At 44.9% G+C, this 22161-nt stretch overlaps 1 protein-coding gene across 3 annotated transcripts in view; it reads left to right on the plus strand.

Moving 5' to 3' along the window:
- The window catches only part of ALDH18A1 (aldehyde dehydrogenase 18 family member A1), a 46043-nt gene extending 24242 nt beyond the window's left edge, over window positions 1–21801 (plus strand). For all 3 annotated transcript variants that reach the window (XM_056532772.1, XM_056532773.1, XM_056532771.1), the window contains 7 exons: window positions 1859–2079; window positions 4320–4457; window positions 6031–6226; window positions 14132–14253; window positions 14641–14827; window positions 14965–15060; window positions 20966–21801. In XM_056532772.1, the coding sequence (XP_056388747.1) occupies window positions 1859–2079; window positions 4320–4457; window positions 6031–6226; window positions 14132–14253; window positions 14641–14827; window positions 14965–15060; window positions 20966–21147 (1142 nt within the window). In that variant the 3' untranslated portion in view covers window positions 21148–21801. The remainder of the gene's footprint in view (window positions 1–1858; window positions 2080–4319; window positions 4458–6030; window positions 6227–14131; window positions 14254–14640; window positions 14828–14964; window positions 15061–20965) is intronic.
- Window positions 21802–22161: the final 360 nt, after the last annotated feature.

The raw sequence follows: 22161 nt of genomic DNA on the forward strand, positions 1-22161 counted from the left end.
CACATTCCTGCCGATCCCATGGCTGGAGCTGCGATCACTTTTCCCCTTTCACAGAGGGCGTAACATTGGGCTGCTTCCAGCATCGTTCTGGCACACCGGTAAGTGCTCCGTCTAATTAACTACTGCCGGCCACCTGCTCTATGTCTGCTGTTTTGCGTGGCTGCTGTCATGGTTCTCCACTGCCATCGTGAGGTAACAGTCTCTGGGTCCCTACATATGCAGTGGACACTCTGTATGTATCGCACCCACCTTGCCCCTTTTCAGTGGGGCGTACATGGGGCCTTCATGTGGTCTTATTTCCACACTTCTGTTGGTTGCCTCTATTCTGGAGTCAGGATTGCTCAGGGGATCTCGTCATGCCAGTATGTCTCCTGGAGCTTTCCGCTGAGAATGGGAATGCTCACACTTTACAAGTGTGGGGCTTCCTGGAAACCTCCCAGTTCCCATGTCCGGTCACTCCGGTATTCTGGGATGCTCTTCTCAGGACATTCAGGTCCTTGTCCAGCCGGTCTACTTTCCTTCTCCTCCTTTGGGGTCCATGTACTACCGGGACGGAGGGGGTTCAGGTCAGCCGGATTTTGCTAGTCTGGCCAATTTGGCCCTATGCGTGGACGTAGTTCCCTCTCTGCGCTTTTTACCGCTGTTCCATCTCTGTGTCATACTCTGGGTCCGCTCTTCCTCTCAGGTTCCCCCGGTGTAACCCTGAGACGGTCATCTGGAACCTGAAGCTTGTCAGTCTGGGTCATTGGTTAGATGCATCATGTCTCTCGGGATGGTTTTGTCTCTTCCTTTTTTTTCCAGAGGCTTCTGGTCTCCACTTTCCACGTGCTCGCCTTCTTCCTGGCATATGTTCATCTCCCTGGTGTTTACTCGCCATGTTCTCTTCAATCGGCTGGATGGGGTTCTCTTGTTGCTCCCCTTTCCAGTTCTTGGGTTTTTATCCGGGATTCCTTTCTAGGGTCCTCTGGACATATATCTTTGTTGGCTTCTCCTACTGCTTTGTGAATAAACTGATTACCTCACTTCCAGTGGGCGGGTATATCCTGCCAGGGAGGAGCTGACTTTTTTTTTTCTTAGTGTCAGCACCTCCTGGTGGCAAGAGCATATACCCATCAGTATCTGTGTCCCCCAATGAAAGCTACGAGAGATTTTACGGTGAGTACAAAAAAATCTCCTTGTTTTAGATACAGTAGAATCCTCCAATAGTGGACACTTATGGAAAGAAGGCTCAAAAATCTTTCTAAATGACCGAATACTCTACTTAGTCCAGAGTGTTAAGTTCACACTGCGGAATTTCGTGGGGAATTCTGTAGTGTTAACATATACCCTAAAGGGGGAAAGAAAGGGCACAGGGGAGGTAAAGAGGGGATAATAAATCTGCACAGAGGATCATTAAGGTAGAATGAAATGGCACAGGTGGAGTCAAGGGGAAACGATGTAGCACAGGGGATAATAAAGGGGGGGATGATTGGCACAGGGAATTAAGTTGCATGGGGAGGATTGGGTGGGGGAGTAAATTATGTGGTGGTCCCCCTGGTTGTCCACTATTGAGAGTGTGTTGCTTGGCACTGGTGTGTCCGTGACCACTATTGAAAGTGTCCCCTATTTGGAGGGTGCAAATACATTGTCTTAAGGGACTATGCCGGGGAATAAAAAAAAAAAACTGCGCTATTGGGAGGTGTCCACTAATGGAGATTTTACTGTAATAGGACTGTACTGTATTATTAGACACAGTCTATGCGCAGATGTTTTGCCACTTCTGGTCTTATACGAAGATATTAAAGGCACTCCAAACTGAAAATTCAACAGTGTACGCTGCAACATTTATTTAATATATTTTTTAAAATATTTATTATAGGAAGACTTGCACCTCCGCTATTGAAGAGATTAAGCCTTTCAACAGCAAAACTGAACAGCTTAGCCATAGGACTTAGACAGATAGCAGCCTCCTCCCAGGACAGCGTGGGACGTGTCATACGTAAAACACGAATCGCCAAGGAATTGGAACTGGAACAAGTTACTGTTCCAATAGGAGTCCTGCTTGTTATTTTTGAGTCTCGGCCAGACTGCCTTCCTCAGGTATTACCAACCATTTAACATGATGATGCTTAATAATGCATAAGTTTCCCCATACTCTTCAGTGTACTTCCTGAAACCTTAAAGGGGTATTCCAGGCCAAAACTTTTTTTTTTATATATCAACTGGCTCCGGAAAGTTAAACAGATTTGTACATTATCTATAGAAATAAATATATTAGGGCTCAGGGTTTAGGACAAATGGACAGATAGTAATTACATTTATTTATTAATATATAGTATGACAATAAAATATAGAATAAGATATAAGAAAATATAATATAAAATAGTGGCATCTGCGTCTCACAGGGCCCTTGTGAAGGCGCAGCACCAGCTGATAATACCTAAAATATAAGTATTCCACAATATGGATTAATGTATTAAAAAATATTAATAAGACCACCATATAAAAGTTCATATAAAACCTCTAATAGGAATACACTGTACAGGGAGAGATATCTGGGTAGGAGAGTCCTAGTTCATCCACAATAATCAATTCTCTCCTCTCTCCAAAAATTGTAACAGATTCCAGTATAGTTGTAACCAATAGCAACCATATAAGTTTTTGTTAATAACCCATATTCTATATTATATTGTCATACTATATATTAATAAATAAATGTAATTACTATCTGTCCATTTGTCCTAAACCCTGAGCCCTAATATATTTATTTCTATAGACAAACTACTTCATGACACCTTGGGTATAGGTGTCTAATTAGGTAGCCCTGGTTTATTTGGTGGGTAGTTAGACAAGAGCCTCTCCAACTCCTTTTATAGATTTGTAAATTTCTTCTATTAAAAAATCTTAATCCTTCCAATAGTTATTAGCTTCTGAAGTAGAGTTTTTGTTTTCTGTCTAACTGCTCAATGATGATGTCAAGTCCCGGGAGCTGTGCAGTTCCTATGGGGATATTCTCCCATCATGCACAGCTCCTGGGACGTGACATAATCATTGAGCAGTTAGACAGAAAACTTCAGAAGCTAATAACTATTGGAAGGATTAAGATTTTTTTATAGAAGTAATTTACAAATCTGTTTAACTTTCCGGAGCCAGTTGATATATATGTATTAAAAAAAATTAAAAAAAAAGGGTTTTGAAGGGGTATTCTGAGCAAAAATATTTTATCCCCTAGCCAAAGGATAGGGGATAAGGTGTCTGATCGCAGGGAGGCCGCTGCTGAGACCCCCTGCGATGTCCCTGCAGCACCCGCATTCTATGCGGGTGCTGAATCTCCAGTTTCGGAAACCTCCTGGGGACTTGACGTCACGCCACGCCCCCTCCATTCATGTCTATGGGAGGGGGCGTGACGGTCGTTACGCCCCCTCCCATAGACATGAATGGAGGGGGCGTAGCATGACGTCACGTCCCCAGTCCCGAAAACCTGGAGGTTTCCGAAACTAAAGATTCGGCACCCGCATAGAATGCGGGTGCTGCAGGGAGATTGCAGGGGGTCTCGGCAGCGGGCCCCCTGCGATCAGACACCTTATCCCCTATGCTTTGGCTAGGGGATAAAATATTTTTGCCCGGAATACCCCTTTAACCCTTGGAGGACACACAACTTACATGTACTTAGTACACAGTCATGTACATATTTGTTACAGGGTTCTGCGATTACCACATCTCCTGACACTGTGATCTGCACAAGTCAGCTCCTGTTAGCACCTGGGATTGCATGGATAATGCCAGACATTTGCGATCCTGCAGATGTCCGCCTTTAACCCCTTATATGCCATGATCAATACTGATCACGGCATCTGAAGTATCTGCAGGGCTCCTGGGGACTCATCAGAACACCCCAGCACTCCTGGCCAGCTCTGGCGATCTTCCTCTATGGTCTGACTCCTGGCAGACCATAGAAGTAGATCGCTGATATCGCTGATCCTAGCAATGCCTATATATAGCACTGAAGAGTATTAGTAATCAAAAGATTGCTATTAATTGTCCCCTATGGCTGTACAATCTCGCCTATCACCTCACCTGCCACTCCTATTATTAAAATTAAGTTTACGCCCATCTGACTGATTTCCTGAATTGTCAGACAAATTATAAACCCACATATCTCGGGAACAGAAGGGTGTATCAAGAAACTGTTTAAAAAAAAAAAAAAAAAAAAAAAAAAAAGGTATAATGATATATCACGTTTTTTGGGTTGGCCACAGGTCCTCATTTTGTCCTTAAGAACACAGGAAATTTTCATTTTTGTGTTTTTCTCTTCTTGATTTTTGGTTCTTTATGATCAGGTTTCTGCATTGGCTATAGCCAGTGGCAACGGTTTGTTGTTGAAAGGAGGAAAAGAGGCTGCTAACAGCAACCAGACCCTGTACCGGCTTACCCAAGAGGCACTGGCTATTCATGGAGTTAAGGATGCCATCCAGCTGGTATGTACTTTTGTGTGTGTGTGTGTATATAATATATATATATACACTAGTATGTTAAATGAAGGCCAATCTGTAAGCTAAATATACTCTGCTATGTATGAGCAACTTGTTACAAAAGGTTCATCCTCCTAGTGGCCAAAACACACACAAAAAATTGCGCTAAAAGAATAAAACGGCATCATAATAAGGAGTCTGGTGTAGATATGAGGGAACCGCACTCCCTGTCTTTCCTGGCCCCTTGGGGTACTGATTGATAGGCTTCTACAGGGGAGAACGGATGCACCAATATATTGGTGGACGAAATGTTTCAGCCAAAAAATGCATTTATCTGCATTTTCGGCATAGAAAGAAAAATTCCTCTTCACAGCCGATTCCACTCTTCTCCATATAAGCACAGAGAAAACAAATTTTTGCACCCCAATGTTACACCTGGATGTTGCCTTGCACATCATGACTTTATATATTAGAAATAGTGAAAAATCCCTTTATAGGTTCTGTGTTTCTAACAGATTCATGAAGACTATGGTAGAAATCATTAATAACCCTTTATTGAAATCACCAATGATGCATTTCGGGTTTACGCCCTTCTTCATATTGGAATATGTGTAAGAACAGGAGCTGGGACAAGAGGGCACAGGTGAATGGGTGGGGTGGGGAGCGTGGACTATGTGTAAGGGCTTGTTATGGGTTATAATTATTTACCCTTTTTACTATGGCTGCAATTTGGCTTTACTTAGTGACCTTTTCCCCCAGTGACCAGAGTGGTAATGACCCTGCTGGAACTATAGGAGACCCAGGCAGCTTATATGTAACCTACAACAAATGCAACCAAAGTGATTTGAAACCTGTTGCTCTGCAGCTGGTGAAGAACTACAATTCCCTTCATGCCCTGACTGCCTTTGGATGTGAGGGCATGAAGGGAATTTAAGTTCTGAGCTAACTGCTGAGCTGCATGTTTCAGATCACTGCTCTATTGCATTACATGCACTTTATTGTTTAAAGTGGTACTCCGCCCTTAGACATCTTATCCCTATCCAAAGGATTTCGACAATGGCACCCCAGACATCTGGTGCACGGAGCAAACTTGGCTCCGTGCCGGATAACTGGTGATGCGGAGCGGAGGCTCGTGACGTCACAGCCACGCCCCGCTCGTAACTTCATGGCCACACACCCTCAATGCAAGTCTATGGGAGCAGGCGTGACAGCCGTCACGTCCCCTCCAATAGACTTGCATTGAGGAGGCGTGGCCGTGATGTTATGGGCCTGGCATGGCAGTGATGTCACAAGTCTCCGGCAAGACTCAAGGGAGATCGTGGGGGTCAGACATCTAATCCCCTATCCTTTGGTTAGGGGATAAGATGTCTAGGGTTAAACAAAAATCTATTAGGAAAAAAAGAATCCCAGTTTTTTTAATTCCAGTTTTCAGTAAAGCAGTGCTAATTGGGCATTTCCACTATTGGGTCAGAGATTAATGTGTGTGTGAATGTATTTGTGTCATACAAATCAGTTTATTGGCATGATAAAGTGATTATTAATGTGCAGTTCTGTATATTGCATCACCTTTGTATGGCAGGTGAACACTAGGGAAGAGGTGGAGGATCTGTGCCGCTTGAACAAGCTGATAGATTTGATCATCCCGCGGGGCTCCTCTCAGCTGGTCAGGGATATCCAGAAAGCGGCTAAAGGAATACCTGTCATGGGCCACAGTGAGGGCATATGCCACGTCTATGTGGATAGTGAGGCCAGTGTGGAGAAAGTCACAAGGATTGGTAAGTAAAGGAGTTGGTGACTTACAGTGGGCTTTAAGAGCCAGGTAAAGCGTTTAGTGTGACTTAAAGGGGTACTCCAGTGGAAAACATTTTTTATTTATTTATTTTTTTTTTTTAAATCAACTGGTGCCAGAAAGTTACAGATTTAAAAATATTAATCCTTCCAGTACTTATCAGCTGCTGTATACTACAGAGAAAGTTATTTTCTTTTTTAATTTATTTTCTGTCTGACCACTGTGTTCTCTGCTGACACCTCCTGTCCATGTCAGGAACTGTCCAGAGCAGGAAAGGTTTGCTTTGGGCATTTTTTTTCCTGCTCTGGACAGTTCCTGACATGGACAGGAGGTGTCAGCAGAGAACACTGTGGTCAGACAGAAAAGAAATTTAAAAAGAAAAGAACTTCCTGTGGAGGATTAGGATTTTTAAATAGAAGTAATTTACAAATTTGTATAACTTCCAGGCACCAGTTGATATAAAAAAAAAAAAAATTCCACTGGAGTACCCTTTTAAAAAAAAAAAAAAAATAAATAAATAATTCTCGGTCGCTCTTCATTGGGGGAGACAGAGACTATGGGTATATGCTATTGCCACTAGGAGGCGCTTACACTAGGAAAAAAGTCGTCTTCTCCCTGGCAGGATATACCCGCCCACTGGAAGTGAGGTAATCAGTTTTAGCTAGTATCTTTCTTTTTTTTTATTTATTTTTTTTTAATTATTTTCTAGTAAGGGCTGTTTTTAGTTTTTTTTTCCTCCCTTTTTATTTCTCATTTTCAGGTGGGGGTTCAGGAGCATGGCGCTACCTGTTCCCCCATAAGCGATAAAGGGGCACAGACATGGAGTATGTACTGTTAGCCCCTTCTCTCCAACGGCCAGCGCCTGGAGGTTGTACCCTGGGTCCGGGTCCCCCACTGCCCCTGCTCACCCCGCTATCTTAGCCTGGTATGATGCAGCTTGGCCATAAGCTAGTTGAATACGCCTGGGAGAGTATATGAAGGCCGCAGGTAAGTATATCATCCCATCCCCCCTCCGCCCGCCAGGGGACTCAGTTACAGCATCTCCCTGTACTTTTTGCAGCAGCTCCCTGTACTTTCTGCAGCCGCTGATTTTATTTACTTTAGCTGGTCTGATCTCCTCCGGCACTTACTGGCCAGCGGAACCCATAACGGCGGCAGGTAGCTCCGCCCCCATTCTCGGCACGGGAATCTGGAGACTAGCTGAGGGAAGACTCTCTCCCCCCTCGGTCAGAGTATAAAGCTCAGCGCCTTTCTGCTCCTTTCATGAACGGAGCTTAGCTCCGCCCCTCCTCCCACAGCAAGCACTCCAGGCTTGGTGTGCTGCAGAAGTTGTATTGCTACCAGGGATGTCAGAGGCTGTCTCCCTTCTCTGACTCCCTGGTTCAGGGCCATCTTCCCCTCCAGCTCAGCAGAAGCCTGTCTAGCCAGGCACCACTGTCACCCCCCCCTGGTCTCAGAGCGGTAAGCACCGCTCCTGTTTAGTTCATGGTCCCTGCGCTCACATGCACCACAGGCTGTACACAGCTGCTGGCTTAGTGCAGCGAGTTGTTGGAGTGCACGATTAACTGCTTAGGCACCTTCACAGAGAGTGCCGGTGGTGTATTTGTCGCAGCCTGCGGATGCTTTCCACAGCTGCGACCCCCCCCCCCCCCTTTCCCCTCTGCTCCAGCAGCGATGAGCATCACTTTCCTGGAGGGTGAGCCCTTTTCCCAGGATGTTTCACAGGACACCCGCAGTTCCTCTCTTCTTTCATCCTGACGGCCAAGGATTGGCGCAAATTTGCGCCTCTCTGACGGAGTTTAGCTCCGCCCCTCTGCTTTCCCCCGTAGTGCGTCCAGGCTTGGGCTCGGGGTTAATGCCGGGATTTTGCGGGGTGCCAGGTTTAAAGGAAAATAAAATAAAATAAATTCTTCCCCTGGTTTCTTTGACTGGCGCCCTCCAGTGGCTGTTAAAGGTATTGTGTTTTTTGTGGCTCCCTCTTGTGGCAGCTCATACCTATTACAGTTTTTGTGCCTGTAATATCTCTTTTTATCAGAATAATATCTGCTGGGTCCTTTTCTGGGACTTTATATGTGGTCCGTCCAGATAGCGTTATCGGCACAATGTTTTTTGTCCTATGCCTCTGGCATACCTAATTCTGCAGAGTTCTCACTCTGAAGGAGCATATGCGAACCGTGGTGGAGAGTCGTTACGCGGTCCCTGTAGATTCCAAGTTTACATTCCGTGCCTGGTTTCCCCTTCCGCTGAGTACCATGCCATGTCTATTGTGCCCAAGGCCGTTCCTAGTCTCTACCTATCGAGGCTTGACTTGGTGTGTGCATGCACGATGGTTCCCTCCTCAACAGGTCACCGATCTCATAGCTGCCGCATCCGTGGTTTACATGCGGTTCTGACAGTGTGAGGTGTCTGACGGAGTGACCTGTTGCATACTATGGACCCATACCAGTAAGCCAGACAGTGGTCTACGTGGTTCCTCCGCTTCCTGCCATTTCTCACATGCCTAATGTCTCTGCGGCTGGATTTCCGGTACCCCACTACCAGTGAGCGGTGTCCAAAGAAGTGCCCTGATGTGTCCTATGGACCCTATAGAGGGTGATGGGGATACAATCCATGGCTCTCCCCGATCTCCCAGGGTGGCGGGGATTCTATCCATGGCTCCTAGACCTCCCCTGTCCTCCCCACCTGGGACAAAGGGGGCACAGTGATCGGCTATATGACTGTTATTCCTTTTTCGCCAGTGCCTGGAGGTGTACTTGTTCAGCCAGACTGTTGTCTGCGCGGTTTACGACGCAGTCGGTCTCCCATCCCTGGGCTGCCGTGTGCATGGCTGGAGTTTCCCGTACCTCACTGCTGGTGGGAGAAATCTGGAAGAGGGTCCCCTGCAGGTACACAGGACTGACGTCAGTCAGTCACACTTTCTTCTGTTTGGGGGTTGCCCATCAGATCGACCGCACTCCACTACTCCACTTTCAGTGGGAGGGTTTGCAGAAGTGACTGTTCAGGAACCCTATACCAGTCAGCCAGGTGGTGGTTTACGTGGTTTACTACTACTTCGGGGTCACCTACCATACACTACCCACACTTTGGCGGAAGTTCAGGTAATCCACTGCCGAGGTTTAGTTCTGAGTGAGTGACCCCATGTTGCTCCATGGGCCTTTCACAATGCACCACGTAGTGGTTTGCAGGGTTCCCCACTTTCCCAGGTCCCTCTCCACAGGCCTGCTGCTATCACACATGGGGGCTGATAAGCCACTTTCAGTGTGTGGTTCTGAAGACTGGATCGGTGTGTCCATGGTACCTATGCCAATTAGCCAGACTGTCTGCATGGTTTTGTCATCCACCAAGACACCTTCCCCATTCCTGCCGCTCCAGTGGCAGATGTCTGGTGACTCACTTTCAACGTGAAGTTCCTAAAAAGTGACAGTGGGTTCATTGAACTTTTCTACCGGTAAGTCAGACTGTCTCTGCATATTTCCTGCACTTCATTTGTCCTTCATCTCTTTAGTCTGCAAGTGCAGTTCTGGTGTGTAGCGCCATTAAGAGATGGGGTGTGTGCAGGTTCTATGGACCTCGCAGCAGCACTCTGTTCCACTTCTAACAGCGTAACGTTAGTCTTCTCAGGGCATGGATGTGGCACGCCATTGGGTGCTGAGACTGGTTTCCATGCTTCTGGACATTTGGATGTCTGTGGTTCCCTTCGTGGTGGCAGTCTTGGTACCCCTCTACTATCATGAGGTACCCATGTCTGAGTCCCTACATATGCTCTGGTCACCCTCCTGCTCATGTAGAGCCTTCCTGCCCTCCTTTTCGGTGGAGTGTTACCTCAGGCCTTCCTGTGTAATTGTTTCCACAGGTCTGCGGTGGTTGAGAACCTCTCTTCTGGCATGGTGCCTGATGAGGCGAAGGTCTTTTCTGCAGCCCCCCCCCCCATGCCTCCAGGTATCTTCCTGGGTTCCTGCATGGGGTGGCTCAGGTGCCTGCTCTGTTGCCTTCGGCCAGGATGGCTCCAGTGGCCGCACCATCTGCCCCCCCTTTTTTTCACTGGGTCCAATTTCTTGCCCCAATGGGGTGTTTCTTCCCAATGCTGTAGGTTTCTGCGTGTGCTTTTTACTTGCATTCTTAGTCATGTCTTTGTGTCTTCCCAGCTCCAGTGTCCAGGATTCAGATCCCTCTGGGGACACAGCATGGCTCCCCTGTACCTCGGTGTATTTTCGCAGGGTTCCTGGGGGCTACATCCACCCAGTACTTTGATCCGTTACCGTAGGGTGGCATTTCCTTGCTCCTACAGTACATGGCGCTCTTGGGAAATTCCCTTCCACAGGGGGTACAGAGATCAGGAAGCTTGGCACGATCAGTTTCAGCTCCACCTCCCTTTGTTTTCCCCTCCACTAGGGGGAATATTTCACTGATCACTTTCTTCTGCCAAGATGGAGCCATCTCACACTTCCCCCTACATGGGTGGGGTGCCTGGCTGGGTCTTTGTTTCTTTGCTGGGAGCGATCAGAGGTGCTTTCCACCAGCTCTGCTTGAGTGCTTACTGCTCACTATTGCAGCCTGGCTCTTCTCCTGTTTCTTGGTTGTCTTCTGCTGCTCATGCAGCTGGGCATTTTCCTCTGTAGGAGGGGTTTATGCAGTCGTGTACAGTTCAGCGACAGACAGTCTGCCATTGCTCTTTTCCTTCCTTCCTTGGCGCAATACCCGGGAAGGGTGTGCTCATCCTTCCCTGTGTCGGTGGCCTTACACTGCCACTTTGATCTTTTTGGAGTAACCTCCTTGTGCCCAGAGCCTGGGAGTCCCAGCTGGGTTTCCCCTTTGCGTCCCTACATTCCCGTTTTGATGGGACGTTGCTGGGGGTGCTCTGGTCCGCTCCGACCACTTTGTCCTTGACCAATGAATCCTTGTTTTGGGCTCTCTCCTAGAGTGCTGGGTGTACCTTATTTTCTAAGTTGGTACTTGGGGCCTTCGTGATGATTGCGGTCTTGGGCAAGTGTAGTGCCCCTGCCCAGGCTTCTCTGCAATCCCTTTGTGGGGCGGTCTTTCTGTACCGCTCTTCTTCTTGTCCTGACATAGCAGTATGTCTCCCGAAGCATTTCACGGTTGTTGGATTTGCTCCCCCTACAGGTGGGGCACCTCCCGGTGACTCGAGAATCTCCAATTCCATGTTGTCGTTCCGGGTTTCCGGGTTTCTCCTTACTTTCAGTTTCCTCCTTCAGGGTCCATATACTCTGGGGTTGGACGGCAAGCCTGCCTACCGGGCTGTCCCAGTTGAGCGATTTTCGGCTGCAGTATGGCTGGGGTTTCTTCCTGCTGTTCGGCCTGTTTGTCGTCCTCTCCGAGTTTGCTTTTCTCCCCGGATGCTCACGCTGTGCCCCTGCGACAGTGGTTTTTGGCACCTACAGCTTATTGTTTCGGATGTTCTGCACCATGCCTCTCCGAAGACGCTACCTGTCTCTCTTTTCCAGAAATTTCTGGTCTTCCCCTTGACTGGCTCGCCTTCAGCTCTCCCTGGCGTTTTCTCACCAGGTTCTCTGGTCCGATTGGTCCTCTGTATGGGGTTCTCTTGTCATTCCCTTTTCCTTTTTTTGTCCCTAACCGGACTCTCCCTCTGTCTGGTTCTGTGCTTCTTGGAGTTGGTTTCCTACCTCCTTCCAGGTTGGTTTGGCCCATCGGGTCTCCACATCACCCCTTCTTATCTCTCTCTCTGTGGCCTGTTGGTTTAGAGCCTCTTCTAAGGACGGACCCTTCCTTGGCATCCTGGTCCATCTCAATGGACAGTGGGAACTGCCGGACGCTCACTTCCAGGCCTCGGTTGCCTTTTAGCCTAGGGTCTCGTCCGTGAGTCTCATGGCTGGCTGGGGTTCAGTCTCCGGACTGACTCCCTTCCTCTGGTGTGGTTGTTCCCACTCCAGGGACTGCTTTGGTACGTCCCATGTTCTCTGTGTCTCCCAATGAAGAGCGACCGAGAGATTTATTTATTTTTTGTACTCACTGTAAAATATCTTTCTCGTAGCCTTCATTGGGGGACACAGCACCAATCCATTTCTTCATTCTTGTCGGGATAGCCTTTTCTGGTTCTTGGGTGTTTCTCCGGGATTCCTTTCTATGGTCGTTCGGACATATCTCTTTGTTGGCTTCTCCTACTGCTTTGTGACAAAACCGATTACCTCACTTCCAGTGGGCGGGTATATCCTGCCAGGGGGAGCCGGCTTTTTTTTCTTATTGTCAGCGCCTCCTAGTGGCAAGAGCATATACCCATGGTCTCTATGTCCCCCGATGAAGGCTATGAGAAAGAGATTTTACGGTGAGTACAAAAAAAAAAATCTCCTTTTTGGCATGTTGCCCGGACATGTCAAAAGTTTAGATGAGATCTGCGGTTATTGTGAGTTACAGCTGGGCGAAGCGCGTTGCAGCGTGATCAATCCGACCTTCTCTTTGCATGAGTCTATGGAGTGAAAAGGTCAGATCTGTCAGCCAACCGGGGAGTGAAGCACACTGCTGCACACTTCATCTGGCTGTAGCTTGCGATCGCAGCATATGAACCAGGAGCAATATCCACTTTTGACATGCTTGAGCTACATGTCTTACAATTAAATTTTTATGGGGGACTCCCAACACTTATCCCTGTGCTGCTCTATTTTAAAATAAGACTTTGTTTCCCTCTTTCTTGAGATGGGAGGGGGGGGATCCAGCAATCAGGTCCCCTATGATCTGACATTTTATTCCCTATCCTGTGTTTTTACTTGGACTACCCCTTTAACCCCTTAAGGACGCAGACCTTTTTCACCTTAAGGACTGAGCCCTTTTTCGCAATTCTGACCACTGTCGCTTTACAAATTAATAACTCAAACGCTTTTACCAAATATTCTGAATCTGAGATAGTTTTTTCGTGACATATTCTACTTTATTTTGGTGCAAAATTTTCGGCGTTACTTGCATCCTTTTTTGGTGAAAAAATTCAAAAATTTCATGAAAATTTAGCATTTTTCTAACTTTGAAGCTCTCTACTTCTAAGGAAAATGTATATTCCAAATAATTTTTTTTTTATTCACAAATACAATATGTCCACTTTATGTTAGCATCATAAAATGGACATATTTTTACTTTTTGAAAAAATTAGAGGGCTTCAAAGTAGAGCAGCAATTTTCAAAAATTTCATGAAAATTGCAAAATCTGAAGGGACAGATGTTACAGAACTACAACTCCCAGCATGCCTGGGCAGTCTAGGCATGCTGAGAGTTGTAGTTTGGCAACATCTGGAGGGCTACCGTTTGGGCGCCACTGTAACAGTGGTCTCCAAACTGTGACCCTCCAGATGTTGCAAAACTGCAACTCCCAGCATGCCCAGACAGCCTTTGGCTGGAATGATTTCAGCAGGCATTTCGGTCCGGTCCTCAACTGGCTAGCGGCGGGGACCGGATTTCCCACGGGCGTATGCATACGCCCCACGTCCTTAAGGACTCAGGGTGCAGGACGTATGCATACGCCCGACATCCTTAAAAGGTTAACAGACTAAATTTTTTATCTACACGACCTATTGTAGAAAAAAAATGTATGTCCAACTGAGCCAAGCATCCTGCTTGCGTGCAGTGGTAGAAGGTATAGCTATAGCCAAACAAGCATTTTCTACCAACTTCATGGTAAAGCTATATAGCTATTTAGGGCAGTTTTTTCTAGACAGTGTGCCTCCAGCTGTTGCAAAACTACAACTCCCAGCATGCCCGGACAGCCTTTGGCATGCTGGTCATTGTAATTTTGCAACAGCTGGAGGCACACTGTTTAGGAAACACTGATTGAGGGTGATTGATCACTCCTGGGGAAAGAAAGTTACTGAAAATGTATTTATTTTTGGCAGTGTCTGGTTCTGATGCTGTTTTATGATTATGCTCCTTAGTTCGAGATTCAAAGTGTGAATACCCCGCTGCCTGCAATGCTATGGAGACTCTGCTCATCCACCGGGATGTACTGAGGACACCGCTGTTTGACCAAATCATTGACATGCTGAGAGTGGAACAGGTGATCTATGGCTTCTATCTGCTTTGACATCCTGAATTGACTGTAGATCTATCATACGACACGTATGTATGAATGACTCAAACATGGTAAATATTCTATTCCATCCAGGAACGGACATTTATGTAATTCATTTACGTTAGGTTACATAAATGTCTGTACCTAGAACTCTTTACCACATGACCATAACGGTCCTATAATGCAGACCATAAAGGATCATATACAAAAGATATATAGAGAGATATATAAATATATTATATATTTAAATATTATGTATATGGTTTACATCTGATTTTAACAACTTTACTTTTAGATAATTTGTGGCTAATATAGAGGAACAGCACAGTTTTATAGGGCATTGCAACTAAAAACTAATGTTATTACATGCAGGTGAAAATCCACGCTGGCCCAAAGTTTGCCTCCTACTTGACCTTTAGCCCCTCCGAAGTAAAATCCCTGCGCACGGAATATGGAGATCTGGAGTGTTGTATTGAAGTGGTGGACGGCGTTCAGGATGCGATTGAGCATATCCACAAATATGGCAGCTCTCACACAGATGTGATTGTTACTGAGAATGGTGAGACTTCTGACCTGATACATATACATTGTGTGTGTATGTATGTGTATATATATATCTATATAATATATGTGTGTATGTATATATATATATTCTCTGATTCAAGAATTTATGATCTTTATATTTTTACTTTACAGAAGCAACAGCAGAATATTTCCTTCAGCATGTAGACAGTGCTTGTGTATTCTGGAATACCAGCACCAGATTTTCAGATGGTTACCGCTTTGGACTAGGTATGATTACTTTATCAGAGGATTGGGCCTAATGCCAGAAATGCAATGATCCATAATAGCTGCCTACTAAGATACCTAGAAAAAGGCCAAAGAATGCATGGTGGAGGAGGGAGCTAAAAGCTCTGCTTTATCATTCAGTAGTATTGGAAGTGGTAAATTACAACTGGGGAGATAATCCAGGGCTTGTGTCCATATGCCCAGTACAAACAAGGCCGCTGCATGTCTTAACTTTCCTGCATAATGGTAATTTTTTTTATTTGTGAATATGCAATTCCTTGTAAAGGTTAACAATTTTTTTTCAAGTCTGATGCTGCTAAAAAAAAAAAAAAAAAAAAAAAAAAAAAGCACTAATAAGCTATGACATTTAACTATATAGTGTAGTGCCACCTAGTGTTCAAAGTGTATAGTAACGTGCATGTCTTCTGTGCACTGGAGGACACATGCTCAGTCAATGTCCTCATAGCCATATCCCAACATAGGGATTCTCTCTTCACTGCAGAGCAGCCAATAGAAGTTGCTTTTTGCCCAACTTTTAGGAAAGGATTAGAACTTATGCTGTAACATGGCAGTAGAGCTGAGAAGACTCTGCAGGGGGTTAAAGAAAGGACTACATTTAGCTGTCAGAGGAGGAAGAAGACTGATTTCTCTAGCTGTGGTTGATCAACCCTGCAACTATGAAGCCCCAGACAAGACTGGAGAAGGGGAGTCTCCACGGGATATGTGATGTGCTGTCAGGAATTAACCCAGAGAAGCTGGAAATCATTCTATGGGCCAAGATTGAATAGGAAGAGATATGAAGCCGGGTGGGGGGGGATGGAAAGAAAAGGAGGAGGAGGGAGAGAAAGAGGAGATGGCCCATAGGGCTAAAAGGTTATTTATTGGAAAATATTACAAGTCAAATAATGTGTAAACAGAGATGCCGCAGGGCCTTTGCAGTTCCTCTATCGGTGGTGGCACAGTGTTAAAAAAGAAAGAAAGAAAAAAATATATAAAAATCCCTGTATAATATAAATATGGATTGCGGCAAGCAGTAAGGTGGCTTGTGAAACAGGATATAAAGTCTCTCTGGGTATTGTCCCAAAACTATAGATCCTATATACAGGAGTATATAAACAGTATTTGATATGTGCAGTGCAGTTTTACACCGGTTCAACAGCGCTATGTGCTGTATATTTTATGTATTGGAAGCTTGAGTTCTTATAAGGGAAAATTCGCTATGAAGAAATGCTTATGAAGAAATATAAAATCCCATCCCTTCCCCAATATCGCGCCACACCCCTACCCTTCAATTCCCTGGTTGAACTTGATGGACGTATGTCTTCTTATACATTCTTATAGGTATATTTTATGTATTGGAAGCTTGAGTTCCTATAAGAGAAAATTCGCTACAGTATAGCTACAAGTTATATTCCTGCAAGGTAAGTATGCATTGGTGTATGGACAGTAGTGCAATCCTCCTGTGGGAAAAAAGTCATATGCAGATGCTGCCGGAAATAGAAAATGTTTATAGTCAATTCCGTATAATATGCGAGAGGAAATGTTAGGGGACTGTATCCCCGCTCACCCGGTGGCCATCTTCTGTCCGGGCTGTTATGCCGACTCCAGTGCTCTAGCTGCCTGAGGTGACCCGTCAATAAGGCAAGCCGTCTCTAGCTGCGAGCGCTTGGAGATGTGCGGCGTCCTGGGACCTCCCGCGGCCAACCACGTGTGTTAAAAGGCGCGTATCTGGTGAGTTAGATGATGTGTGAGCTGTCCTTGTCTGTGCTGAGAAGTATGATCACGGCAGAGTGTGAGCTGTCCTTGTCTGTGCTGAGAAGTATGATCACGGCAGAGTGTGAGCTGTCCTAGTCTGTGCTGAGAAGTATGATCACGGCAGAGTGTGAGCTGTCCTCGTCTGTGCTGAGAAGTATGATCACGGCAGAGTGTGAGCTGTCCTTGTCTGTGCTGAGAAGTATGATCACGGCAGAGTGTGAGCTGTCCTAGTCTGTGCTGAGAAGTATGATCACGGCAGAGTGTGAGCTGTCCTTGTCTGTGCTGAGAAGTATGATCACGGCAGAGTGTGAGCTGTCCTCGTCTGCGCTGAGAAGTATGATCACGGCAGAGTCTCTAGAAGTGTTTGCCACAATGTAAAACCAATTAGAGGGGATTGGGTCTGGGTAGACGCGTTTCAGGAGGCTCCTCCTTTCCTCAATAGCTTACAATAATGGGGGTTCTCTCTCTTATATACTGCCCAATGATCAAGCAGGAAAAAAGGGGGAAAAAAATGGAAGGAAGGGAGAAAACACTGGATAGGATAGTCAAGAACCGGGAAAATGGATCAGACTGGAATGGGAAAGGGTAAAAAGATGGGAAAAGGTAAATAATGTTCCGCTGTATGTATCATGTGTTTAGACTAAGAACTGATAAAATAATGTTAGAGGAGATATATCATTGCAAAAATTGCAGAAAAATTCTGGGGACATACAGATATTAATAGTGATGATGCTTAACATTAAGGTGGTGAAATCATGGTATAGATGAGATGTGTAGTTGTAAAAATTTCGGAAACGGGCATGAAAAGAACGTGTAATAAAGTGGGGGGGGGATGAGATCACATATGTTGAGAAGTGAATACAGTGGGTACATTATTAATATGATTAAATAGTGCATATAACATTGAAGTCGTAAAAGAAAGGTGTACGGGGTATTCAGGACGTTTTATTCGTGAATAAATGGATCAAAATGTGATCAAATAAAAAATCTAAATAAAAATATAAAGTTAAAATAAAAAATAAAGTAAAAAATGTAAATAAAATAAAAATAGACATAAATAGAAATATAATGATAATAAAGATAAGTCTATCCTCTTGTACTCGTATTGAGTGTACAGAAAGTGTGTTGGTATCCAACCTATTGTGTGTCATAAAGGGGGGTATAGAAATCGTTCACCATTGTCTCTGTCGTCAGAGGGGCTCAGGATCTGGGCCCCTCTGACGACAGAGACATTGGTGAACAATTTCTATACCCCTCCCCCCTTTTATGACACACAATAGGTTGGACGCCAACACACTTTCTGTACACTCAACACAAGTACAAGAGGATAGACTTATCTTTATTATCATCATCATTTTATTTTTTATATTTTTATTTCTATTTACATTTATTTCTATGTTTGTTTTTTCAATTTATGTTTATTTTTATCTTTATATTTTTTACTTTTTTATTTTCTTTCTATTTTCACTTTAGTTATATTTTTATTTTTATCACCTTTTGATCCATCTATTATACGAGCAACACGTCCTGAATACCCCATACACATTTCTTTTATGACTTCAATGTGATATGCACTATTTAGTCATATGAATAATGTACCCGCTGTATTCACTTCTCAACATATGTGATCTCATCTCCACCCCCCACTTTATTCCACGTTCTTTTCATGCCGGTTTCTGAAATTTTTACAGCTACACGTCTCATATATACTATGATTTCACCACCTTTATGTTAAGCATCATCACTATTAATATATGCATGTCCCCAGAATTTTTCTGCAATTTTTGCAATATCTCCTCTATAACATTATTTTATCAGTTCTTGGTCTAAACATATTATACATACAGTGGACCATTATTTACCTTTTCCCATTTTTTTCCCCTCTTTCCCATTCCAGTCTGATCCATTTTTCCCGGTTCTTGACTATCCTATCCAGTGTTTTCTCCCTTCCTTTCTTTCCTTCCCTTTTTTTTCCTGCTTGATCATTGGGCAGTATATAAGATAGAGAGCACCCCCATTATTGTCAGCTACTGAGGAAAGGAGGAGCCTCCTGAAACGCGTCTAGCCCAGACCTGATCCCTTCTAATTGGTTTTACATTGTGGCAAACACTTCTAGAGACTCTGCCGTGATCATACTTCTCAGCACAGACGAGGACAGCTCACACTCTGCCGTGATCATAATTCTCAGCGCAGACGAGGACAGCTCACACTCTGCCGTGATCATACTTCTCAGCACAGACGAGGACAGCTCACACTCTGCCGTGATCATACTTCTCAGCACAGACGAGGACAGCTCACACTCTGCCGTGATCATGCTTCTCAGCGCAGACGAGGACAGCTCACACTCTGCCGTGATCATACTTCTCAGCACAGACAAGGACAGCTCACACATCATCTAACTCACCAGATATGCGCCTTTTAACACACGTGGTTGGCCGCGGGAGATACCAGGATGCCGCACATCTCCAAGCGCTCGCAGCTAGAGACGGCTTGCCCTATTGACGGGTCACCTCAGGCAGCTAGAGCACTGGAGTCGGCATAACAGACCGGACAGAAGATGGCCACCGGGTGAGCGGGGATACAGTCCCCTAACATTTCCTCTCGCATATTATACAGAATTGACTATAAACATTTTCTATTTCCGGCAGCATCTGCATATGACTTTTTTCCCACAAGAGGATTGCACTACTGTCCATACACCAATGCATACTTACCTTACAGGAATATAACTTGTAGCTATACAGTAGTGAATTTTCTCTTATAGGAACTCAAGCTTCCAATACATAAAATATACGTTACATAGTTAGCACGGTTGAAAAAAGACATACGTCCATCAAGTTCAACCAGGGAATTGAAGGGTAGGGGTGTGGCGCAATATTGGGGAAGGGATGGGATTTTATATTTCTTCATAGCGCTGTTGAACCAGTGTAAAACTGCACTGCATGTATCAAATACTGTTTATATACTCCTGAGACAATACCCAGAGAGACTTTATATCCTGTTTCACCAGCCACCTTACTGCTTGCTGCAATCCATATTTATATTATAAGGGGATTTTTATATATTTATATTTTTATTTATTTGTTCTTTTTAATCAATTGTTATTTACCACTGTGTCACCACCGACAGAGAATCTGCAAGGGCCCTGCGGCATCTCTCTGTTTACACAGTATCTGACTTGTAATATAATTTTCAATAAATAACCTTTTAACCCTATGGTCTAACTATTCTTTCACCTGTGTATTGTGTCTATCTCCTCTTTCTCTCCCTCCTCTTATTTCCTTTCTATCCCCCCCCCCTTGTTTAGTCAATTCTCTATCCATTTACTCAATTTTTCTATTTCCCCATCTTTCTCCACCTTGTCTCCAGATTATCCCTACATAGGAAGTACTTGAGGACTGTATCTCTCTTTGTTCTACAATATATTTACACTTTTTCAGCACTTTGGGTTTTCAGTGCCAGTTAACCTCAGTCTCTTATCTATCTCATCCCCTTGTGAGCTGCACACCCCTTTCTTTAGTAAGTCATTTAACAGACCAGGATGGACGTCTGAGCAATCTGTGCGGGATGTCATAAGCCTCAAGCTGTGGACCTGTCATTTTAAAAGGGGTATTCCAGGCAAAAACATCTTCTCCCTTATCCAAAGGATAGGGGATAAGATGTCTGATTGCGGGGGCCCGCCGATGGGACCCCCTGCGATCTTCCTGCAGCACCCGCATTCTATGCGTCTCCAGTTTCGGAAACCTCCGGGTTTCTGGGACTGGAGACGTCACACCACACCCCTTCCATTCCTGTCTATGGGAGAGGGCGTGATGGCCATCATGCCTGCTCCCATAGACATGAATGGAGGGGGCATGGCGTGACGTCTCCAGTCCGTCCGGGAAACCCAGAAGTTTGCGAAACTGGGGACGCAGCCCTGCGGGTGCTGCAGGTAGATCGCAGGGGGTCCAGCAGCCCCCCCCCCCCCGCGATCAGTCATCTTATCTCCTATCCTTTGGATAAGGGAGAAGATGCTTTTGCCTGGATCTGTATAGTTAGCAAGATATTGATAAATGATTCACGTTGTTAGTGTACACCGGTGTCTTGAAGTCGTAGTTTATGTCATGATGTTTTCTTGAGGCTCCATATGTAATATGTTACTTTGCCTTCCTAGGAGCAGAAGTTGGCATCAGCACAGCCAGGATCCATGCCCGGGGGCCGGTGGGAATAGAAGGACTTCTTACAACCAAGTGGTTACTGCGTGGAGAGAATCATGTGGTCTCCGACTTCTCCGAGCACGGAAGTATGAAGTATCTACATGAGAGCGTTCCCATACCACAGAGGACCAGCAGCTAGAAAACCAGACTGACCTCTGCCAGTACAGACCTCATCTAGTGTCAGGGATTATAAAGCAGTCGCTATGCTAAAATAGGCAATGGCTGTGTGCTCCTATGTGAGATTAAGAAACTATGCACCTTAATAAAATAAAAGAACCCCCCCCCCTCCCAGTACCGCTGTGCTCCCGCTGGTGACTGCCTTTGGTCACAGTAATGGTCTTGGTCAGTGACTAGCACTTGTCATACTGTTCTTACAGGGCTCACAGATTAGAGCTCCTGCTGACTAGTTTTTAATATTAGGAATGAAATCCCATAGAGATTTGAAAATTCTTTTAAATGTTTTAGAGCCAACGCGGTTCTTAATTGAAATGCATTTATTCTAACGGAGATCTGTTTATAGAGACAGGTTAAGATATTCCCGATGGTCCAAATAAAAGGACAGGCCAGTGTTAGCAACTCTAAAGCTTAGGTCCCTTTTGCAGTGCTTAATGGACTAGAATTATCAGGGAATCTGAAAATACCATTTCATTGTTTTCAATTCTTAAAATATTTTTGGTACTTTTTTTTTTTCTTAATAGAAATTTCTAACTTTGTACAGTTGGTTCTTTGTGACCGAACGGTTAAGAAATGGAATTGGGAAATGTTTTATTCCACTCAATAAATTTTTGTCTAGAACTTGAAAATGTTCTGCCTCCAGTAACTAATTATATAATAGATGTTAAAGGGGTACTCCGGTGGAAAACAAATGTTATCAGATCAACTGGTGCCAAAAAGTTAAACAGATTTGTAAATGACTTTTCTTAAAAAAAATCTCAACCCTTCCAGTACTTATCAGCTGCTGTATGCTCCAGAGGAAGTTGTGTAGTTCTTTTCTCTCTAACCAAAGTGCTCTCGGCTTCCACCTCTGTCCATGTCAGGAACTGTCCAGATGAGAAGCAAATCCCCATAGAAAACCTCTCCTGCTCTGAACAGTTCCTGACAAGGACAGAGGTGTCAGCAGAGAACACTGTGGTCAGACTGGAAAGAACTTCAC

This window comes from Hyla sarda, chromosome 7, assembly GCF_029499605.1.
Source record: "Hyla sarda isolate aHylSar1 chromosome 7, aHylSar1.hap1, whole genome shotgun sequence".
NCBI classification, from domain to species: Eukaryota; Metazoa; Chordata; class Amphibia; order Anura; family Hylidae; genus Hyla; species Hyla sarda.